The sequence below is a fragment of the Daldinia caldariorum genome (assembly GCF_022478825.1).
Source record: "Daldinia caldariorum strain CBS 122874 unplaced genomic scaffold F4812scaffold_1, whole genome shotgun sequence".
Classification (NCBI taxonomy): Eukaryota; Fungi; Ascomycota; class Sordariomycetes; order Xylariales; family Hypoxylaceae; genus Daldinia; species Daldinia caldariorum.
The window spans coordinates 3,812,065-3,828,308 of NW_025953037.1; the positions used below are offsets into that span (position 1 = coordinate 3,812,065).

Consider the following 16,244-nt stretch of genomic DNA (forward strand, 5'->3'; position numbering starts at 1 on the left):
AATAGCCGATCACGATTTTCTCCTGGTCCCTGCATTTCCTCTCTTAGCAGCCCGGCAGCTATCCGGTAGGAATACCGGCAGGAATACGGACGACTATACTAGATACATGCATATATAGTAGGTCCCCACGTACATAGTACAGTAATATTCAGCTTCCTTCTACGGATAGCTGGAAGTGGGAATATATTGCTTCTCAGATGTTGCCGAACGGCGGTGAAGTCTTGGCCCGAACGGTTTCTTGCTTAGTTGCAAGGTTTTTTCACTGTGGGATGGGGTCGGCCCGGGTTGCGGTATGTAGATGGAACTACATGTACCTACCTACACTAAGAGAAGGTTGTCGGTCAAATGCGATGCATCATTCCTTTTCCTTTTGCTGCTGGATACTCGAATTGATTTGGGTTAGAAAACCTTGCGAAGTGCCATGCGGGATGACCTGATGTTGGATACGGAGGGGCTTGTTTGCGACCTGCCAAGTCATCACGGTGATGCGAGTTGCTTTTCGGTTTCTAAATGTGTACACTTACGCTCGTTTATCGATGGCCCTTAGCTGATATTGTAATAGATGCGGTAATTATCAAGAGATCAGGGATGATGACGGTGCTTATGAGAATCGTGATTGGCAATCTGGGTCTGTGGCCCGTGACACTGACCAAGATCGTTGGCTAGGGCTGGATAAGACATTCCCCAGGGCCCAGGTTGTAGGTTAGCATCGCACGGACTCTCAGCGCAAGGTGATGGAATGCGTGGCTTCAGGGGGGTTATTGACTTTTGAGTTTTGAGTGAGGGGAAGAAGATACCATGTAATATACCAAGCCAAAAGTTCCCCTAACCAAGGAGCTACTAGGTAACTAGAGGGGAACCTCATTCCAGCGATAATTGCTGATGACGATGTAGGTAGATTTCTCATATTCAAGGGGTTGCGAGGGAGATTTCGGATAAATCTTGAAACGCCACAACGGCGACATTGTCGTCCAAATTAGGAAATACATATTGATGATATTGGAGGGGGTCAGCACGGATGTGTAAATCCTAATGTATGAACACGACTAAATTGGTCAATCTGGTTTTCCTGTAATGATACCGCACGTAGACGTTCGTATTGGGTCATAACTATTTTATTTCATCATCCACAAGCCAACTACAAGTACTCAAGTCATCAAAACCGGACCATGCGTGCATAGGTATTTGGGCAAGGCGATAGGAGGGGCCAACCAAAGTGACGAACTTTTCGATAGATGGAAGCAACAAATATCAGGACCCGTTTTTGAAGACCATTCGTGATAATACACTATGTTGTCGCTACATTAGGTACCTACCTTAAGTAAGTACCTTGGGTAGTCATTGGCATGTGTTCCTTTGCCCCCTTGCGTGGGCCCTTGCCACGACGGTAGTAGCCTATACAGCACGCCATTGGCTGTAACCGTGTTTTTCATCCTGAAAGACACATTCCACCAATTATCGATAATTGACGATATCGTATCGATATGCACACCGCGGCTTGCTTGAAGATATACTAAGGCTACTAGCAAAAGTCTTACCTAGGTGGGAAGAGTCGGTCAAAGATCTTCCAAGCAGCGGAACACTCTCCACGTAAGTTGGGCATTGAAGAAAGGGAAAAACTGGGGAAAGCCCCGGGGTGATAAACAGCCCTTGTTTCGTTTCGTTTCGAGATCCATCTTGAATCTATAAGATAATGGCTACTTGGCAGGGTGGATGTAGATGTCGTTAGACGAACGATGCTATCCCCGAGATGAATTGGTGTACAATGAATCAATATTCTAACTAAGGTCGAGTTCTCTTTTCAGTCCGGTAATCTGATTTCTCGTCATGCAAGATTGATTGGTCTCGATCAGGTGTAACTGTATTTTCGACCCGTTTCCCCAGATCCATGTGTTGACGACACAGGTCCATTGGTAGGTCATTATTTTTATTTCTATTTATTTTATATTTCTATACAAACAACAAAACATGGATAGGTACATAAGGCACGCGTACAACCTGTCGAGACAAGGACGCGTATAATGAAGTACCGTGGGTTACCATGTGCTTGCTATATAATGAAGAAGATCGCGACGGAAGTGGTCAGTTTCCCAGCGTTCATTCGCTGATGGGTTGTATAAAGATGTTTCGATTCTAAGTTAAGGTTCGCTACATTATGTTCAATTGGTTAAAAGGGAGTGAATAATTGGCTCACATTACAACTGGCCTGTATGCACTTGTAAGATGTATCGCTATTCATGTACGTGGATAGGTAGCTCTAGCGCCTGGGTAGCGGGTAGCGCCATCTAGGCGCTATAATGTATGTACCTCTAATTGCATTGTACAACGTCTACGCAGCTACTATGTACATTGTTTCTTGTGGCAGGTCCCCTGGGCGACTAGTGTAGTGTAGAGCAACTTCCCCTCGCACGCTAGTGTAGCAACGTGTAAAAGGTAGACCAGTAAAAGGTAGGCCTGTAAAAAGGTTGGCCCCGGATGGTTCCAGTGAGCTTTCTTAGCCTAGTCCCGACCCCTCTCCCGCTTGTTTCATATCGTTAAGCTCTGAACCACTTACACCAATGAACCATTCACCCGCTTCTTACCAGGTATGTATCATTCATCATTCCCGTCATTCTTAACCCATCTCAATCAAAGGGATCATGCGGGCGCATACTGTAGGCGGGCGGGTCCCTGGGCTGCCTGGATGAGTTGTAAGCCGCCAGCCATTCACATCATGGCGGCTCCAGCCTTTTTGGGGGGTCTAACGTTTGTAAACATCCCAAACGTTCCCAACTTTAGGGGCGAATAGAAACGAGCGAATAGGTGAAATAGGTAAGATGGGCTGGACTGGGTCCCTGGTCTATTCGTGGCCATTCGTAGCCATTTACGCGACATACCTTTACCACCCTTTACTATGTAGCATCTTTAACTGTATATCCTACGATTCGCAACAGATGGAACCTTATTAGGAAAAAAAAATAGATATAGATCTGAAGACGCACACTCCTTTTTTCTTACTCCTCCCTCCTTCAGATCCCTTCTATCACAGTATTCCCTTTCATCATTATAGAGAGCACCGCTAGTCGATAAGCCTTAAAAAAAAGTAATCCACCGTGTGGAATGAGTTTGGTCTTGTTTCGACAGTATTGATAGTATTGAAGGGAACCGATTATTTATCATTACGGCAGAGACAGCCACACACACACGTTGATGTTAACGATCGATACGAGATTTTCACGATACGAAACCCACTTCTTCTAGACTCCGGCTAGTCTTAATCATATCCATCATCATTATCATTATCATCATCTTTACTTTCCCTCCCAACGGAACTATTCGGCAATTAATTGCTATCGCATATCTTTCAATCTGCCATTTGGAAAGCCCCTCTTTTCCACGACATCCTCCTTGACAAGGATCGACAAAGTTGCCCCCCCTCCCCCGGGTCTTAATAAAAAATACTTGGGTAGATCTTATTACCTATAGGTATATATTAGGCTTTGCTTGCACTTCAACCCAAGTTAATCTTTCGGGACACAAGACACGACACAGTCGAGTTATGAGTACGAGACACAACTAGTCACAGTCACACCGCTACCTGACAACAAAATAGTTGTAGTAGTGTTTTGGTTTGATTTGAATATTACTTATTACAATTCACTCCATTCGCTCATCAATTTAGTGTTACGAAGCTTTTTGCGCGTCGTCTTACTAGTACCTAGTCCGGCCTCGTGACTCAAAATCCAACCCGAGGTTCGAGGTTCTTTCATTCCAACTTTTATAAGATCCCCCGGCCAGACCCCGAATAAACTGCGCCTCGAGGCTCGGAGCCATCGGGAGCCACCTTTTCACTCACTTTTTTCACTTAGTCGTCAGCAATCAGCTGCAGATTCGTCAGTCTTTTTCACATTGGCGACCATTCCGGCCATTCAGCCTACGAAAGACGACGTACCATCTCTCTCATTCGGAGATATTTTATTGCCAGGATTTTCTGACCAAGGCACAATCGTTATTTGCAGTTCGAGTTGTTCGAATCTTTACGATCATTCCCAACCAATCTAGTATTATCCAGGTCTTCCGCCGGCTCGGGAACCTCGCCTTCATTTTTTCACATTGTCGCCACTCGTTTCTGAGCGGACCAAGTTTTCTTTTTAAGCCTAGTTGCTTAGTTGACTTAGCCATCGCCTATAAACAATTCGGCAGCCTTTCGCCTTCTGGTAGCTACATCCACGTCAGCACCGCAGGCATTAATATTTCATAAAACCCCCAGTCTACGCAATCGGCCCCATTGCACTGCTACGCCTTCGACAGCCCGAAAGGGAATAAAAAGGAAATCCACTTTTTGATAGTGAAGCCACATATCAACTACGCGTACAAGCGACAGTTGATTCATCATCATCATCCTATTCCTAATCCATAAGAGGGAAAGGGAAAGAACAGCATAGTGAGGTTAATTCAGTTTTGCAACGATTTGACTCCGTCCGGAGAGAAGCGAGACAATTCATTAAGCTTTAACAACTTTCTTTTTTAATAAACGAATCGAGTCCCGTCACTCCGAATCAGATCCGGGAGGCCCGCTTTTGAAGTTCAATTCAACTTAGGCAACTGGGAAACTCCCTGCCGGTCAAATCCGGAGTCCAGATAGGGAGCCTGACCCCTCCCTCTCTAACCCCTGCATACCTAAACCTACCTAACCTAGGTACCTAGGGCACCCGCACCAACTAGGCACAAGCAGCTGCATATCCCAAGCACCTGCCACTAGCTGCTGCCACCTCCTTTTTGGTAGGCTCTGCAACTTCATAAATTTGGACCCCTGACACAATTTGGGTACCTACCTACCTAAGGTACTTTCTCTTTTCCGAGTTCCAGCCCAGCCAAGTACCTAGTAACCCACCCAAATCCACCAAGCCCACCAAAGCCCACCAAGCCCAGGCGACTTTGGCACGTCAGCAGTCGATCTTGCCAGGTATCCCAGTACTTGAGTTACTTTGGCTCAGCCTCGACCATCCCATCCTCGGCCATCCTCACGTCACACAACGCAGAGGAAGGTACCTTTTGAAAGTACCCTTTCACAGTAATTTGTGGGAATTAAGTGGTCGTTCAGAGTTGCGCCTACTAAGTCATTCTCAGTTCTGATATGACCACAGGCTCCGCCTCGTGATACACCTTTCCACGTTCCTCCATCCTATCGCATACTCCCACACTCACACAAGCTAAACATCCCTGGTCACACACCGTTGGTGCTTAATATATTACCAACTTGTCCATCCCATTCGTCTTCGCTTCCCCGGATTTTTATATTTTTTCTTTTCTTTCCCAAGTTGTCGTTGCACTTGGGAATATAATCAAGGTCGTTGCCGGATATCATAAACATTTGATACCTCGTCTTAGCAACGCACATCACCCCATCATACATAATGTCTTCGACATCCGGGATACCTATGAGCGAGCTCAACGCCGCCGCCCTTGAGCACTTTGTATATAAGCCAGTAAGCCCGGCTATGATCGCATATCTGGCCCGTGCAGCGCGCGATGTCATCCAGTGCGATCCGACTATGATGCCTCCTCCGGTTCAGAACAAGTCGCAGTACGCTACACCACCCCGAACGCCGTCTCCGAAAGCGGTCCGTTGCGACGACAGCAGTCTACCGACATTAGAAGAGTTTATCACTCAGCTGGTTCGCTCTTCCAACGTGCAGGTCCCGACTCTGATGTCTACCCTGGTCTACTTGACTCGGTTAAAGTCCCGACTTCAGCCCATGGCCAAGGGTCTGCGATGCACGACCCATCGGATTTTCTTGGCTGCGCTCATTCTCGCTGCGAAGTATCTCAACGACAGCTCACCTAAGAATAAGCACTGGGCTGGCTATAGTCACATGAATACCGAAGCATACAGCTTCGGTTTCAGCCGGACAGAAGTTAACTTGATGGAGAAGCAATTGCTCTTCCTACTAGAATGGGAGCTGCGCATTACTGAAGAGGACCTCTACCGCGAGTTGGACCTCTTCTTGGCACCTATCCGCGACAACATTGAGGCCGCTCACGCCCGTCGCTTGCAGCGCAAGGAAAAGTTAAGGAAGCAGCAAGAGGCCGAAGAATGGGCAGCTCGGCTCCCGTCGCCTCCGAGCTCGCGCGACAGCTCGCGGTCGAGGCAAGTTACGCCACCTTACGAAACCGCTCGCATGGCGCAGGATGCGTCCACGCCACCGGAATTGGTTTACAGCTCGTCAGCAAGCAGCAGCAGTGGCAGCTCTTATGCTTCCTCGGTTACCTCTCTGCATCACTCTCGGTCGTCCACACCGCTATCAGAACCGGGCGACAGCTACGTCTCCTACGTGGATGGCTCACTCTACGATTCTCCGGTTGAGGTGGTTATCGACATGCCACAGCCGGCTGCTCGTAACAGAGTATACCGCAGCAAGGACGCCAAGCAGCTACTTCCATACGAGATTAGCGCCGATGATTTACGAGCTCTCCAGGATGGAAGTGCGAAAACGAAGCGTGCGAAAACCGGAAGGGGTATGTGGGGCCGTATGTTCGGAAGTAGCATCACTTCACGATAAACATTTTATTTGTTGTTGTTTTTTTTTTTTTTTTTCTTTTCTCTTTTCTTTTGGTTTGATGCATTATAGCCAGGAGTTACGGATTTTTGGGTGGGGGGTAAAGGCGCAAATTGTTACCGAGCGGTGTAAGACGTTAAAAAAGAGGTTGAATAATTCTCACCTCCATCATTGCTGCTTTCCCCATAGACTGGGTGTAACACTGCCGTCATGATACCTACACACACAGCATTTCTTAATAATGGGATGGGGTCAAGAGGTGCAGAACATGGCGGGTTTTTGGCATAATTGGTGCTGTGGAAAGCGGCGGATAGCATGCATTCTGGCATTGATTGCCTATAGGGACATAATGATAAAGGGGGGATATACAGATGACTGGAGTTCCGGGTTCTTGAGGGGAAGCCAAAAAAAAGAAATTCATCGTGGGTTGGGTAACTTCGTATTGGATTGTTAATGACGTTGAGAGCATTGATGAGGGATCCTGTCGGCGTGACCGACAGATAAACCAATAGTTAGCTAATTTACTGAAATGGAAATCCAACATTCGGTAACAGAAGATGACTCTTCTTCCTTTTGCTTTTGAGTGATTAATATGATTTATTACCTTAGCTGCATATACACTATGTATAACACGAACGGCGAAGAAGATATTCGGTGGCACAGAAGTGTAGGATCCACCGGCGCAGAGGCAGACTATTGTTTTTTTTTGGTTCTGTTTGTGAATTAAACTCGTAATAAACGTCGCTTTAATCTTAGCGCTAACGAATTAATTAATTACCAATTCAGTAATAGCAAGAGGGTGGTATTATGTATTGTACGCAGCACACCACAGGTAGCTAAGGTACACTTTAAAATTCCTATATTTGGGCACCACCTGTGTTACATACATTATATTAGTTAGGTTAGGTTAGGTACCAGGTAAGAGGTAGGTAATTTTTCCATATGCGAGATCATATCTTAGTTTGCATCGTTCCCGTCTTAATAAGCTCCAACTAACTGCCCGCTTGGTAAAGTTCTGGTTCGGTTGCACCGACCCGTTGTAATGCAGTGCTCCCTCGGTATTTGTTTTTTACCTTTCTACTACTTCATTTTATTTTTTCATCATATGCTACTACCTCCCTATGCCAGCTGCAGATGGCAAATTGGTTCCAGAAATAGATGATATTAAATAGCCTATTGCTACATGTTGTTTACCTAATGTAGGTAACCTAGGTATGCATCATGACAATAATAACTCGGTGCATCATCTATTCATCCCTTAACGGGTTATATACCTCAACTCTATAGCAGAAAGGCAGGTAGATGAGTTTCTAACTCAAGTCCCTGGCATGGGAAAGTCCCGCGAGGATCACCGAGGTGAATAACATGAAGCTTCTCGAAAACGACCAAAAGCCTCTGGGCAATCCTTCCGCGTTTCGGGTTGAAGCGGAATTTCGCCCGTTTGGGGAGGCACCATTCGCACAAAAAATACAAAACAAGAGAAAATCTGCCTTCTCGGCCGAGTATAAATTCATTTATTCGGGTAGGATGATTGTCTGGTTCAACGGGAATCGGTGGATTTTTATACTGGACCTACCTGTTACAATCCATCCATTAGTTCCATATATCCTAATTATATAATATAAGTGGATGATAATACTGACACCGGACCTGAACTCAAAAGGAAATAACTAGGGAAAGGCAAATATGCTTCATTTTTATTTCCCTTGCGCATATCCACAAAGAGGGACACAGCCACGTTAGGATGATGATGAGTGTACCTATGTACTCCGCCGCGAACAGTGTTTGCTTGCAATGGATGGGATGGGATGGATTCACGGGCGTTTTAAGAGTTGTGGACGGGAAACTACATACATGGGCAAAAAACAAACAAGATGCCGAGGTTGATTGGTGATGAGATTGTGATAGTTACCAGGTAGCCAATAAACAATACCAATGCCTACCTATTCAGCTGTCCCGGGTCTTCGGTACACGAGACTATCAAGCGATGCGCCCATTCGAAACCAGAGTCGTTGGGGGCTAAATAGGAGCTTACTGTTGACGCGTCCATATAAAAGTGCAACTACCTTAGGTACCTAACTCAAACACAACCTCAGTTGAGGCTAGACTCATGCTAACGGGGTAAAATCTAACTGTATACCTGAAGTAAGATTGATTCGTTCATTCAAAATGAAGGGTAGATATAATTCCGACTCATCTCATCGGTTTACATAGATGGATTTATGAGTTACTAGGTAGTTCAATCCGCCTGAATATTCCTACGTGACGGCTCAAAGTCATGCTCACTCACTCTCACCTAACATAACTTCCAGTTCCATGTATAACCAAGCTGAAAAAAAGGCATTCAATCTAATAAGCGTCTAACTAAATAGTCTACCCTAATCTAGGTAGTCTAATAAGTCTAATGAGGCACCTAACCTAGGAGATGTCACCTCTTCCCTCCCCCTTCCCCGCCTAGCTAACACACCCGTAGTGTAAATAAAGTCTGAGCGTACCTAACCTAACTTGCACTATCTCCGATCCCTCCACGCGGCACAGCCCCGTAACTTAACCAATCCGCAAACCCGGTTCTAGACCCTCGGGCCCCCTTCTACTCTCCATTGTGGGATGGAGGAATCTAGACAGCCCCAGAACGCCTTGCCCTTGGTGGCGGTCTCGCTACAAACATGCCTACCTAGGGTAGCGATAAGGCGGATCCGTCCGGTCGGAACGCACTAATGAATACGTACATACAGGCGGCGCTCGCTGCCTAGGTATCTTTTTTGCGAACCTGGGGTTAAGCGAGAAGGAGATGGCGTTCTTTTTATTTTATTTTATTTTCCTCCGGGGAGTAGTGCTTAGCTGGAGATAAGGCCAAGTAAGAGAGGCCGTTAATTAGGTTCTATCGCGGCGTAGGTACCGTACTTCATGACCCTTTAGTCTAACTACCAGATATGTAGACTTACCTCCTAAGGTATTGAGAACTACCTACGCGACAGTCAATATAACTAGCCATTCGATCCTCCGGCTACTTTTATTATATTAGCTTAGACGAGACTAGGCATTAGTGGAAATCAGATAATGGCTTGACGTGCCTCTTTCTAAACAAACGGCGCGGGAAGGAGTTGCAATCTCTCTACACGGGCTCATGGGGGTGGATATACATACTACCTAGGTACCTGTCACATTGACTTCGGTTAGAGGTAGGTAGGTAGGTACGCATTTGGTTATTGAGACGGCTTGGGGGCTTGTGTGGCTTTGATCACAGCTTTGGTTGTCTCTACCGCGCATTGGCCACTCAATATCTCGTTAGAATTAGGGCACTTCTCAGGGTTGGAGCAGTCAGATATAAGTACCTGAGTTAGCCTCAAGATCTATCTTAACGTCGCGAAGTTAACAGCACTTGGCCAATGCATTATGAACCATGAGTCGAGATACGGCAGAGCCGCATTTACACTTCAAGGTCATTGTTTCGGAACCTGGACCTTTATTGACCAGTTATACTCGCTTATTGATAACCACCTCTAATATCTAAGACATTGCGAGCGACACCTACTATATGCGTAGAGCTCTCCTGCTCTTGGTATCCATTAATCTACCTCTTATGTTACGTTACTTACTTGGTCTTTGGACAAATAGGGAGTATGTCGAACGCAGGGCTATCACGCTTTGACTCTTATTATGACAATATCCAAGAGCTGTCCTACACTTTGTGTTGTAGTGGATGCAACCCCAACACTCTGTTCAAAGTTGGGCATGGTAAGCATAAGGCTCTGATAAATAACTCCCTTCGAGGTTCGGGCATAATGCAATATTTAAGTGCTACTTGGTCTCCGTTGAGCGGTTGCTTCGCAGATATGTTCCACGGAGAAACTCCAATCAAACTATTCTTCTTCGCCGATTCACGCGTCGAATTTGCAAATGCTACTCTATGATAGGTGTACTATCCACCTCATCAATTCTTGATAGTGAAATTTCTTACGTGGCTTACTTCAAACCTGATAAAGCTGTGTAGCCTGACAAGGTGGATGACAAAACAATTTGCTTATTTTGAGCCTCCTTAACACGGTCTGTCTGCAAGTTGTTTTGTCACCCGCTTGCCTGACGCCTTAGTATTTGGGCAGTTATCCGTCGAGCTATCCTTGGATATTTCTTCGGTGCCTACCTAGAGGCACTTCATCTGAATCCTGATGTGGTTCTGAACGTTTCCTCGACACAGCTTTACTTATCAATGGCTACAAATCAGTCATCACCAGATGCTGCACAACCGGTTACCGAATGCCCCAAGAAGCGCTTATTTGTTTGCTGCGATGGGACGTGGAAGGACGCCGTCAACACTGCCGCCCCCCTTACAAATGTTGCTCGACTTGCTCGATGCGTCAAGGCCGTTTCCTTCAAAAATGGTACCCAGATCCTTCAAATTGTGCATTATCAGACAGGGATTGGCCGGGGATCATCCACAATCGGGAGAGTTATAGATGGCGCTACTGGTAGAGGTACTATATGCGGTCTAGTAAACTCCAGATCACTTAGATATATCAAACTGTGTAGTTGCATGGACTAAGAACCAACTTTCACAGGCATATCCACCAACATCAGAGATGCGTACAGCTTTTTATGCCACAACTTTAACAAGGATAAGGACGAAATTCACCTTGTCGGGTTCTCTCGCGGCGCCTATACAGTCTGCTGTTTAGCAAGGCTTATCAAAGATATCGGTATCCTTACCAAGTCAGGTTTAACCTATTTTCCGGTTCTTTTCAAAAGGTGGAAAGCTGTTGTACACGAGAAAAATTCCAAAGAAAAGTTTCAGGAGTTGGACAGCCTTCATTCGTATGTAGGGGAACTTGAGAGGGCGCTGCTTACTTCCAGGGGTATCCGAATTAAATCCATTGGGATTTGGGACTCTGTAAGTGCTCTTGGGATCCCAATCCCCTTACAGTTTCCCCAGCCAGCGGATAATGCGTTTCGTTCTATACGTGCAGTCATACCTGACAACGTGGACCACTGCTACCATGCTCTTGCTTTAGATGAAATCAGGAAGCACTTTGAGCCAGTTATCTGGGAACCTGGACGTGCAACGGAATCTAGCCGCGGATTTCACCCGCCACTATATCTTATGAAGCAGTGCTGGTTCTTGGGGGAGCACGGAGATGTTGGAGGTGGGAACATAGACAGCGCCTTACTTAGCGACACATCTCTGATTTGGATGATTGCTCATCTAACTACGGCAGGCGCAGATTTTGACAACCAGACGTTGTATGATTTGCTTGAGCCTAAGAAGCTTTTACTTGAGAATGCTGCCCAGACTACCGACCAAGATAGTCCCAGCAGCGCGAACTCCACTGCTACTTACCAAAATGACTATGAGGTAGATTCCCCCCGACTACTACGCCGGCACTCTCATACAAGGACATCAGCAAATGCTCCTAAGGAGAAGATAAGTGGGGGGCTATCTAGCCAAAGTTCGACAAAGATAAGTTTTCAACGAGGTAAGGCTGCCGGTTTATAATACTGAATACCTGCCTACCTACCTACCTCAATGGTGGACAGGCGCTAAAATTTTGGATCAACAGCACCGAGAAAATTTGCTTGGGAATTATTACGCAGACTCATGGGAACCCGGCGAAGAAAACCGGGAAAAGAGATTGGCTGCGGACAGTTGATACACTGGAGTGCACGCCTACATCTCAGAGGAGGCCACTATTCACCAGCTTTAAAAGACTGGACCATGGTTCGAGGTATCCGTACACCCTCTTGGGTACCGATAAGGGACCTCCTATCTTATTATATATCAGCCTTCCAGGAGCAAGACTTTCTCATGCTGGCTGAAGACGCGATGAGCCGAGTGGAAAAGGAACTCATCCAAGACTTGCTGAACCTTAATAAGGCTCCGGTCAATAAAGAGCAGGCAGACCAAAAAGATCCCCGAGGCGGTAAATTCCTGCAATTTTTTGAAGAGAATAATGAAGAGATACTAAGGCCTAGACGGTTATATGTTGAACCTCGGATAAAACCACAGGTGATGGAGATGGACGAGGACATTACACGCCACCATAGGGAGCTAACCGCCGCCGCCGCCCGCACCGAGTAGGGGTTAAGGATGCCATCCTCATACCTACCTTCCGTGGCTCAAGAATAGTGTACCTGTTATAAGTGGGAGACCACTGTATTTTGCGCTGGTTAGTCTGGAGGGGGGTTATAATTTCAATTACACGGTTTAAAAACCTTTCTATAGATACGAGGAATTTATTGGAGGAATTTAACTATCGTAGATTTTTCCTTTCTCCATAAGCTCTTCGACTATTAAGTACCTGTTATGAATGCCATTGTGAAGTGTCTTTATAACACTTAAATCTTAAATTGTCAGACGGCGTTCCATTATACAAGTTGAGCTATTCGAAGCAAGATACCCAGTTAAATTTCTATTTGCCAGTTACATACCTAGGTAGGTACCTATGAGGTGGTAATACCACTCATGGTCAGATAGACTGTAATAGCACTTGTGCTATTAAGAAATACACTTTTGGCTCAGCGGTGTGTCTGTCAGTACCTAACCTAACCTATGCAGGTTTGAATACCTAGGTACCTACCTAGATAGAGTTAACCTAAGTGCCTTATCCGACTTATCCTGGACATAGCACACGACCTTGTATTGTGCTAAGGTAAGGTACCTTATCTTGGCCCGACGTCATATTCCCGTGCCTATCCCGAGTTACCTATCAACGGCCTGTAAGTCTGTAACTACCATTGCACAAAAGCCTTCATAAGCGCAACGTTGTTTTACTATTGTCAACTGCGTCTTCTATATACCGACTACATAGTTCGGTCTGCCAAGTTAAATTTGCAGTCCGACTAGAATAGAATACCATAGAATACCCTTGTACCTAGGCACTTGTCCATGACGGTAAGGTAACACTTCCGGTTCCTGAGCCATGCTGCAAGACACTCCAAAATCTTGCCTAAAGTTTTACAAGATCTGGTAGTTATAATACTTTTGGTGGTTGGCTTGCTTGTTAAGTGCCCACTCCTTCTGTCTCGCCGCCTTGTGCTCTTGCTTACGGCTTCTCTGCTCGGCACGAACCACCTCTTTCTTCTTCTGATCTGTTACTCCTAACATGCCAGTTCCACCGTTCGCTCGGCTTACGACGGCACCCTTACGTCCGCGACCTTCGCGTCGAATAACCTGGCCGTTGCCCTTCTTCTCATCGTTGTCAATATCCATATCATCACCTTCGGCTGAAGCTGCTTCGATAGCAAGTCTCTCAGCACGCTCCTCCGCTGTAGGATAATTGTGTAGGTTCTGGCGATAATACTTGGCCAGAGACCGGTGACCGACTGCACGACCTGAAGGCAGATGTAACTCGGTATCATCATAAAAGATAGCACGATGCCTGTGAGCATGCGAGTGCCAACCATCCATTTGGTGGTGGTGTCGGGGATCGCGAGATGAGTGGTGGGGATGCTTCTCGAGTCGCTCATACTGCCGAAGGTGATTATCGACAGGAATAGGACCTAGATCTTCAGACTTGCAAGATGAAGTAGAACTATCGGTTTCCCAACCTTCATCATCCATGACCTCGTCTCCATCTTCGCCTACTGCCTTAGCCGATCGTCTAGCCCCAAGCTTAGCCCCTCCATTCTGTTGACCATCCTCAACCGACTCATCTTCCGAGTCTTCGCCATCCGAGTATGTGCTTCTGAAGTCATAATAGTCGCCGATCTCAACCTGCTCATCTTCTGAAGTATAAGGTATCTTGCAATGACCTTTATCACGCATATGCGTTTGTACAGCAAGCGCGCTGTTCTTGACCTTTCCGCAATATAGGCATTCGTGAAACTCCTGAATCCGTTGTTGTAATGCTCCAATAAGGCCATCGAGATCAACCAAATATTGTTTCTCGGGAATAAACATACTATGGATGCGTTCCATGTGAACAACGTTGAGAGGCACAGTTGGCGAATCATAGTTGCAGAATAGACATGATTTCAACGTAAGGTTCGGAACAGGCGTTGAAGTGCTAGAGGTTGCCTCACTAGCATCTTCTGATACGGGGTGTTCTCTCTTGTGCTGTGCCTCGGCAGAAGGATGGGGATTTGATGGCCGCTTAACTGGGGAAGGACGGTCTGTCAAGCTGGTTTTTTGAATACCTTCAACCACTTCATTGAACTCATTGTCGGCAATAGGGTCAATTTCGCTGCTATTTGAATGTATGGGATCACCGAGAGAGAAGGTAGAGCTCATAACGGAACTGGCATCATCTTGACTAGGTCCCCGATGGTGTACAGCTGCTTCGCGTGCCTTATGTTTCTGACTCGAAATATGGTTTCGGAAAGAATTCTCGCTGTAATAAGTCCGCTGACAGACTTCGCAGATCTGCTGAAAGCCGGCACGGTCCGCCTCGGCGCTGGTCGCAGCACGAGCCTGAAGGACCTTCTCGGTGAAGACTTCAGACGAAATGGGAGGAAGCGATGCAACGCGACGTTTAAGATTGTATCGACTATAGGAGAAAAGGAAACGGCACGTGTTAGCTTAATAACTCCAGACATATCAAAGAAGACAAAGGAAAAGGAAAACATACTGCCAATCACTCTTCATGTGGCCTTTCTGGGTGTCGGCAAAACGGAAGGCTACTTGACATGTGTTGCAAGTGTATTGATGGGAGGACGGCGCGGGTTCCTGCTGATTATGCAGAGCCGCACCCGCGGGTCTGCTCCCAGTGATGGTGGCCATTATGGATGGAAATACAAACGGGAGAATTTGGCGAATTGGTCGCAAGTAGTGTTGGCGGGAGGTTGAAGTAGATTGAGGGGAAGATTGATGCTTCTGCAGAGCACAAGATATGTTAAGAACGGAAGCGACGGCTGAACAGAGTTTATTAGTTCCAATTCTGACGGTTCGACTTTCTATGTTGCGCTCAAAATAAATACCTAATGGAGGGGGAGGGGTTGGTGAGGCTTTAATTCTTCTATGCGACTACCTAGGTAGGTCACAGAGTCGCAAATGCCGTATGTACCAAAATCGCTCAGATTTTAGGAGCGCAATTGGAAATAATGAAGACAAAATCCTGATAGAGGATTAGGTACCAAAACCAGACGTCGAGGACTTTTGGTTTGTAAAAAAGGTTGTGGCCTTACAACCGGATTGACGGGTTGCGAAAGTCGCAAAACGAAGGTGGAAATGGGAATTGATCAAAGTTACAAAATTAAATCATTGAAATTCTGCTTAGTCGGAGTGGCGTTGGTGGGGCTATTTTTACCCTTCTTTCCTGCCTTACCAACTTCTTTGCCGAAAAAAAAAAAATTTATTTTGTTGTACTCATACGTCAGTTCTAGACCCATCCCACAGGCATTAGTAAGGTACATACACTGTAATCTGACAAATGACTGCAGAATCCAGATGAACGGTTTGGCTAACCCTTACCTAGGTATACAAGGTACCTAAAGCACCCATTCAGGTATGCACCAAAGGCTAAAATACCTGTCACTCACATAAGGTTGTCCGGACTGTTTCCAAGTGACTACCTACCTATACCTACTAAAAGAAATAAAAGTCCTTTGATATTTAGGTACCTAAGCAATCATAATTCATAATATGAGCTAATTGGAATATATATTTTGACAAGCAGACCAGACGAAACTTGCGCAAATGCGGATACTAGACATGTTTCTGTAAGTCATCATTTGTCGAAGCAACATTGAATGTAGCTGTTCCATTCACTACCA

At 46.0% G+C, this 16,244-nt stretch overlaps 3 protein-coding genes across 3 annotated transcripts; 2 read left to right on the forward strand and 1 right to left on the reverse strand.

The window, feature by feature from the left end:
* The first annotated feature begins 4,832 nt into the window (after positions 1–4,832).
* F4812DRAFT_412041 (cyclin) lies at positions 4,833–6,588 on the forward strand. The gene has a single exon (XM_047932677.1). The coding sequence runs from the start codon at positions 5,397–5,399 to the stop codon at positions 6,540–6,542; it is 1,146 nt and encodes a 381-aa protein (XP_047795547.1). The 5' UTR covers positions 4,833–5,396; the 3' UTR covers positions 6,543–6,588.
* Positions 6,589–10,601: 4,013 nt separating this feature from the next.
* On the forward strand, positions 10,602–13,050 carry F4812DRAFT_43286 (uncharacterized protein). Its single transcript, XM_047934570.1, has 4 exons — positions 10,602–11,014; positions 11,099–12,010; positions 12,095–12,259; positions 12,317–13,050. Exons 1-4 carry the CDS (start codon positions 10,750–10,752, stop codon positions 12,610–12,612), a joined length of 1,638 nt encoding a protein of 545 aa, XP_047795548.1. The 5' UTR covers positions 10,602–10,749; the 3' UTR covers positions 12,613–13,050.
* Positions 12,987–15,803, reverse strand: F4812DRAFT_412061 (C2H2 type zinc-finger-domain-containing protein). The gene is made up of 2 exons (XM_047932678.1): positions 15,101–15,803; positions 12,987–15,019 (listed from the first exon to the last, which is right to left on the reverse strand). The coding sequence occupies exons 1-2, from the start codon at positions 15,250–15,252 to the stop codon at positions 13,489–13,491; spliced, it is 1,683 nt and encodes a 560-aa protein (XP_047795549.1). The 5' UTR covers positions 15,253–15,803; the 3' UTR covers positions 12,987–13,488.
* Between the last annotated feature and the right edge of the window lie 441 nt (positions 15,804–16,244).

Bases quoted from the DNA above. Each gene is read 5' to 3' on its own strand.
- F4812DRAFT_412041 (XM_047932677.1), top strand. From the start codon at position 5,397: ATGTCTTCGACATCCGGGATACCTATGAGCGAGCTCAACGCCGCCGCC.
- F4812DRAFT_43286 (XM_047934570.1), top strand. From the start codon at position 10,750: ATGGCTACAAATCAGTCATCACCAGATGCTGCACAACCGGTTACCGAA. The intron at 12,011-12,094 runs GTAAGGCTGCCG...TTGGATCAACAG, and splicing joins AAAGATAAGTTTTCAACGAG to CACCGAGAAAATTTGCTTGG. The intron at 12,260-12,316 runs GTATCCGTACAC...ATTATATATCAG, and splicing joins AGACTGGACCATGGTTCGAG to CCTTCCAGGAGCAAGACTTT.
- F4812DRAFT_412061 (XM_047932678.1), bottom strand. From the start codon at position 15,252: ATGGCCACCATCACTGGGAGCAGACCCGCGGGTGCGGCTCTGCATAAT. The intron at 15,020-15,100 runs GTATGTTTTCCT...TTTCTCCTATAG, and splicing joins CACATGAAGAGTGATTGGCA to TCGATACAATCTTAAACGTC.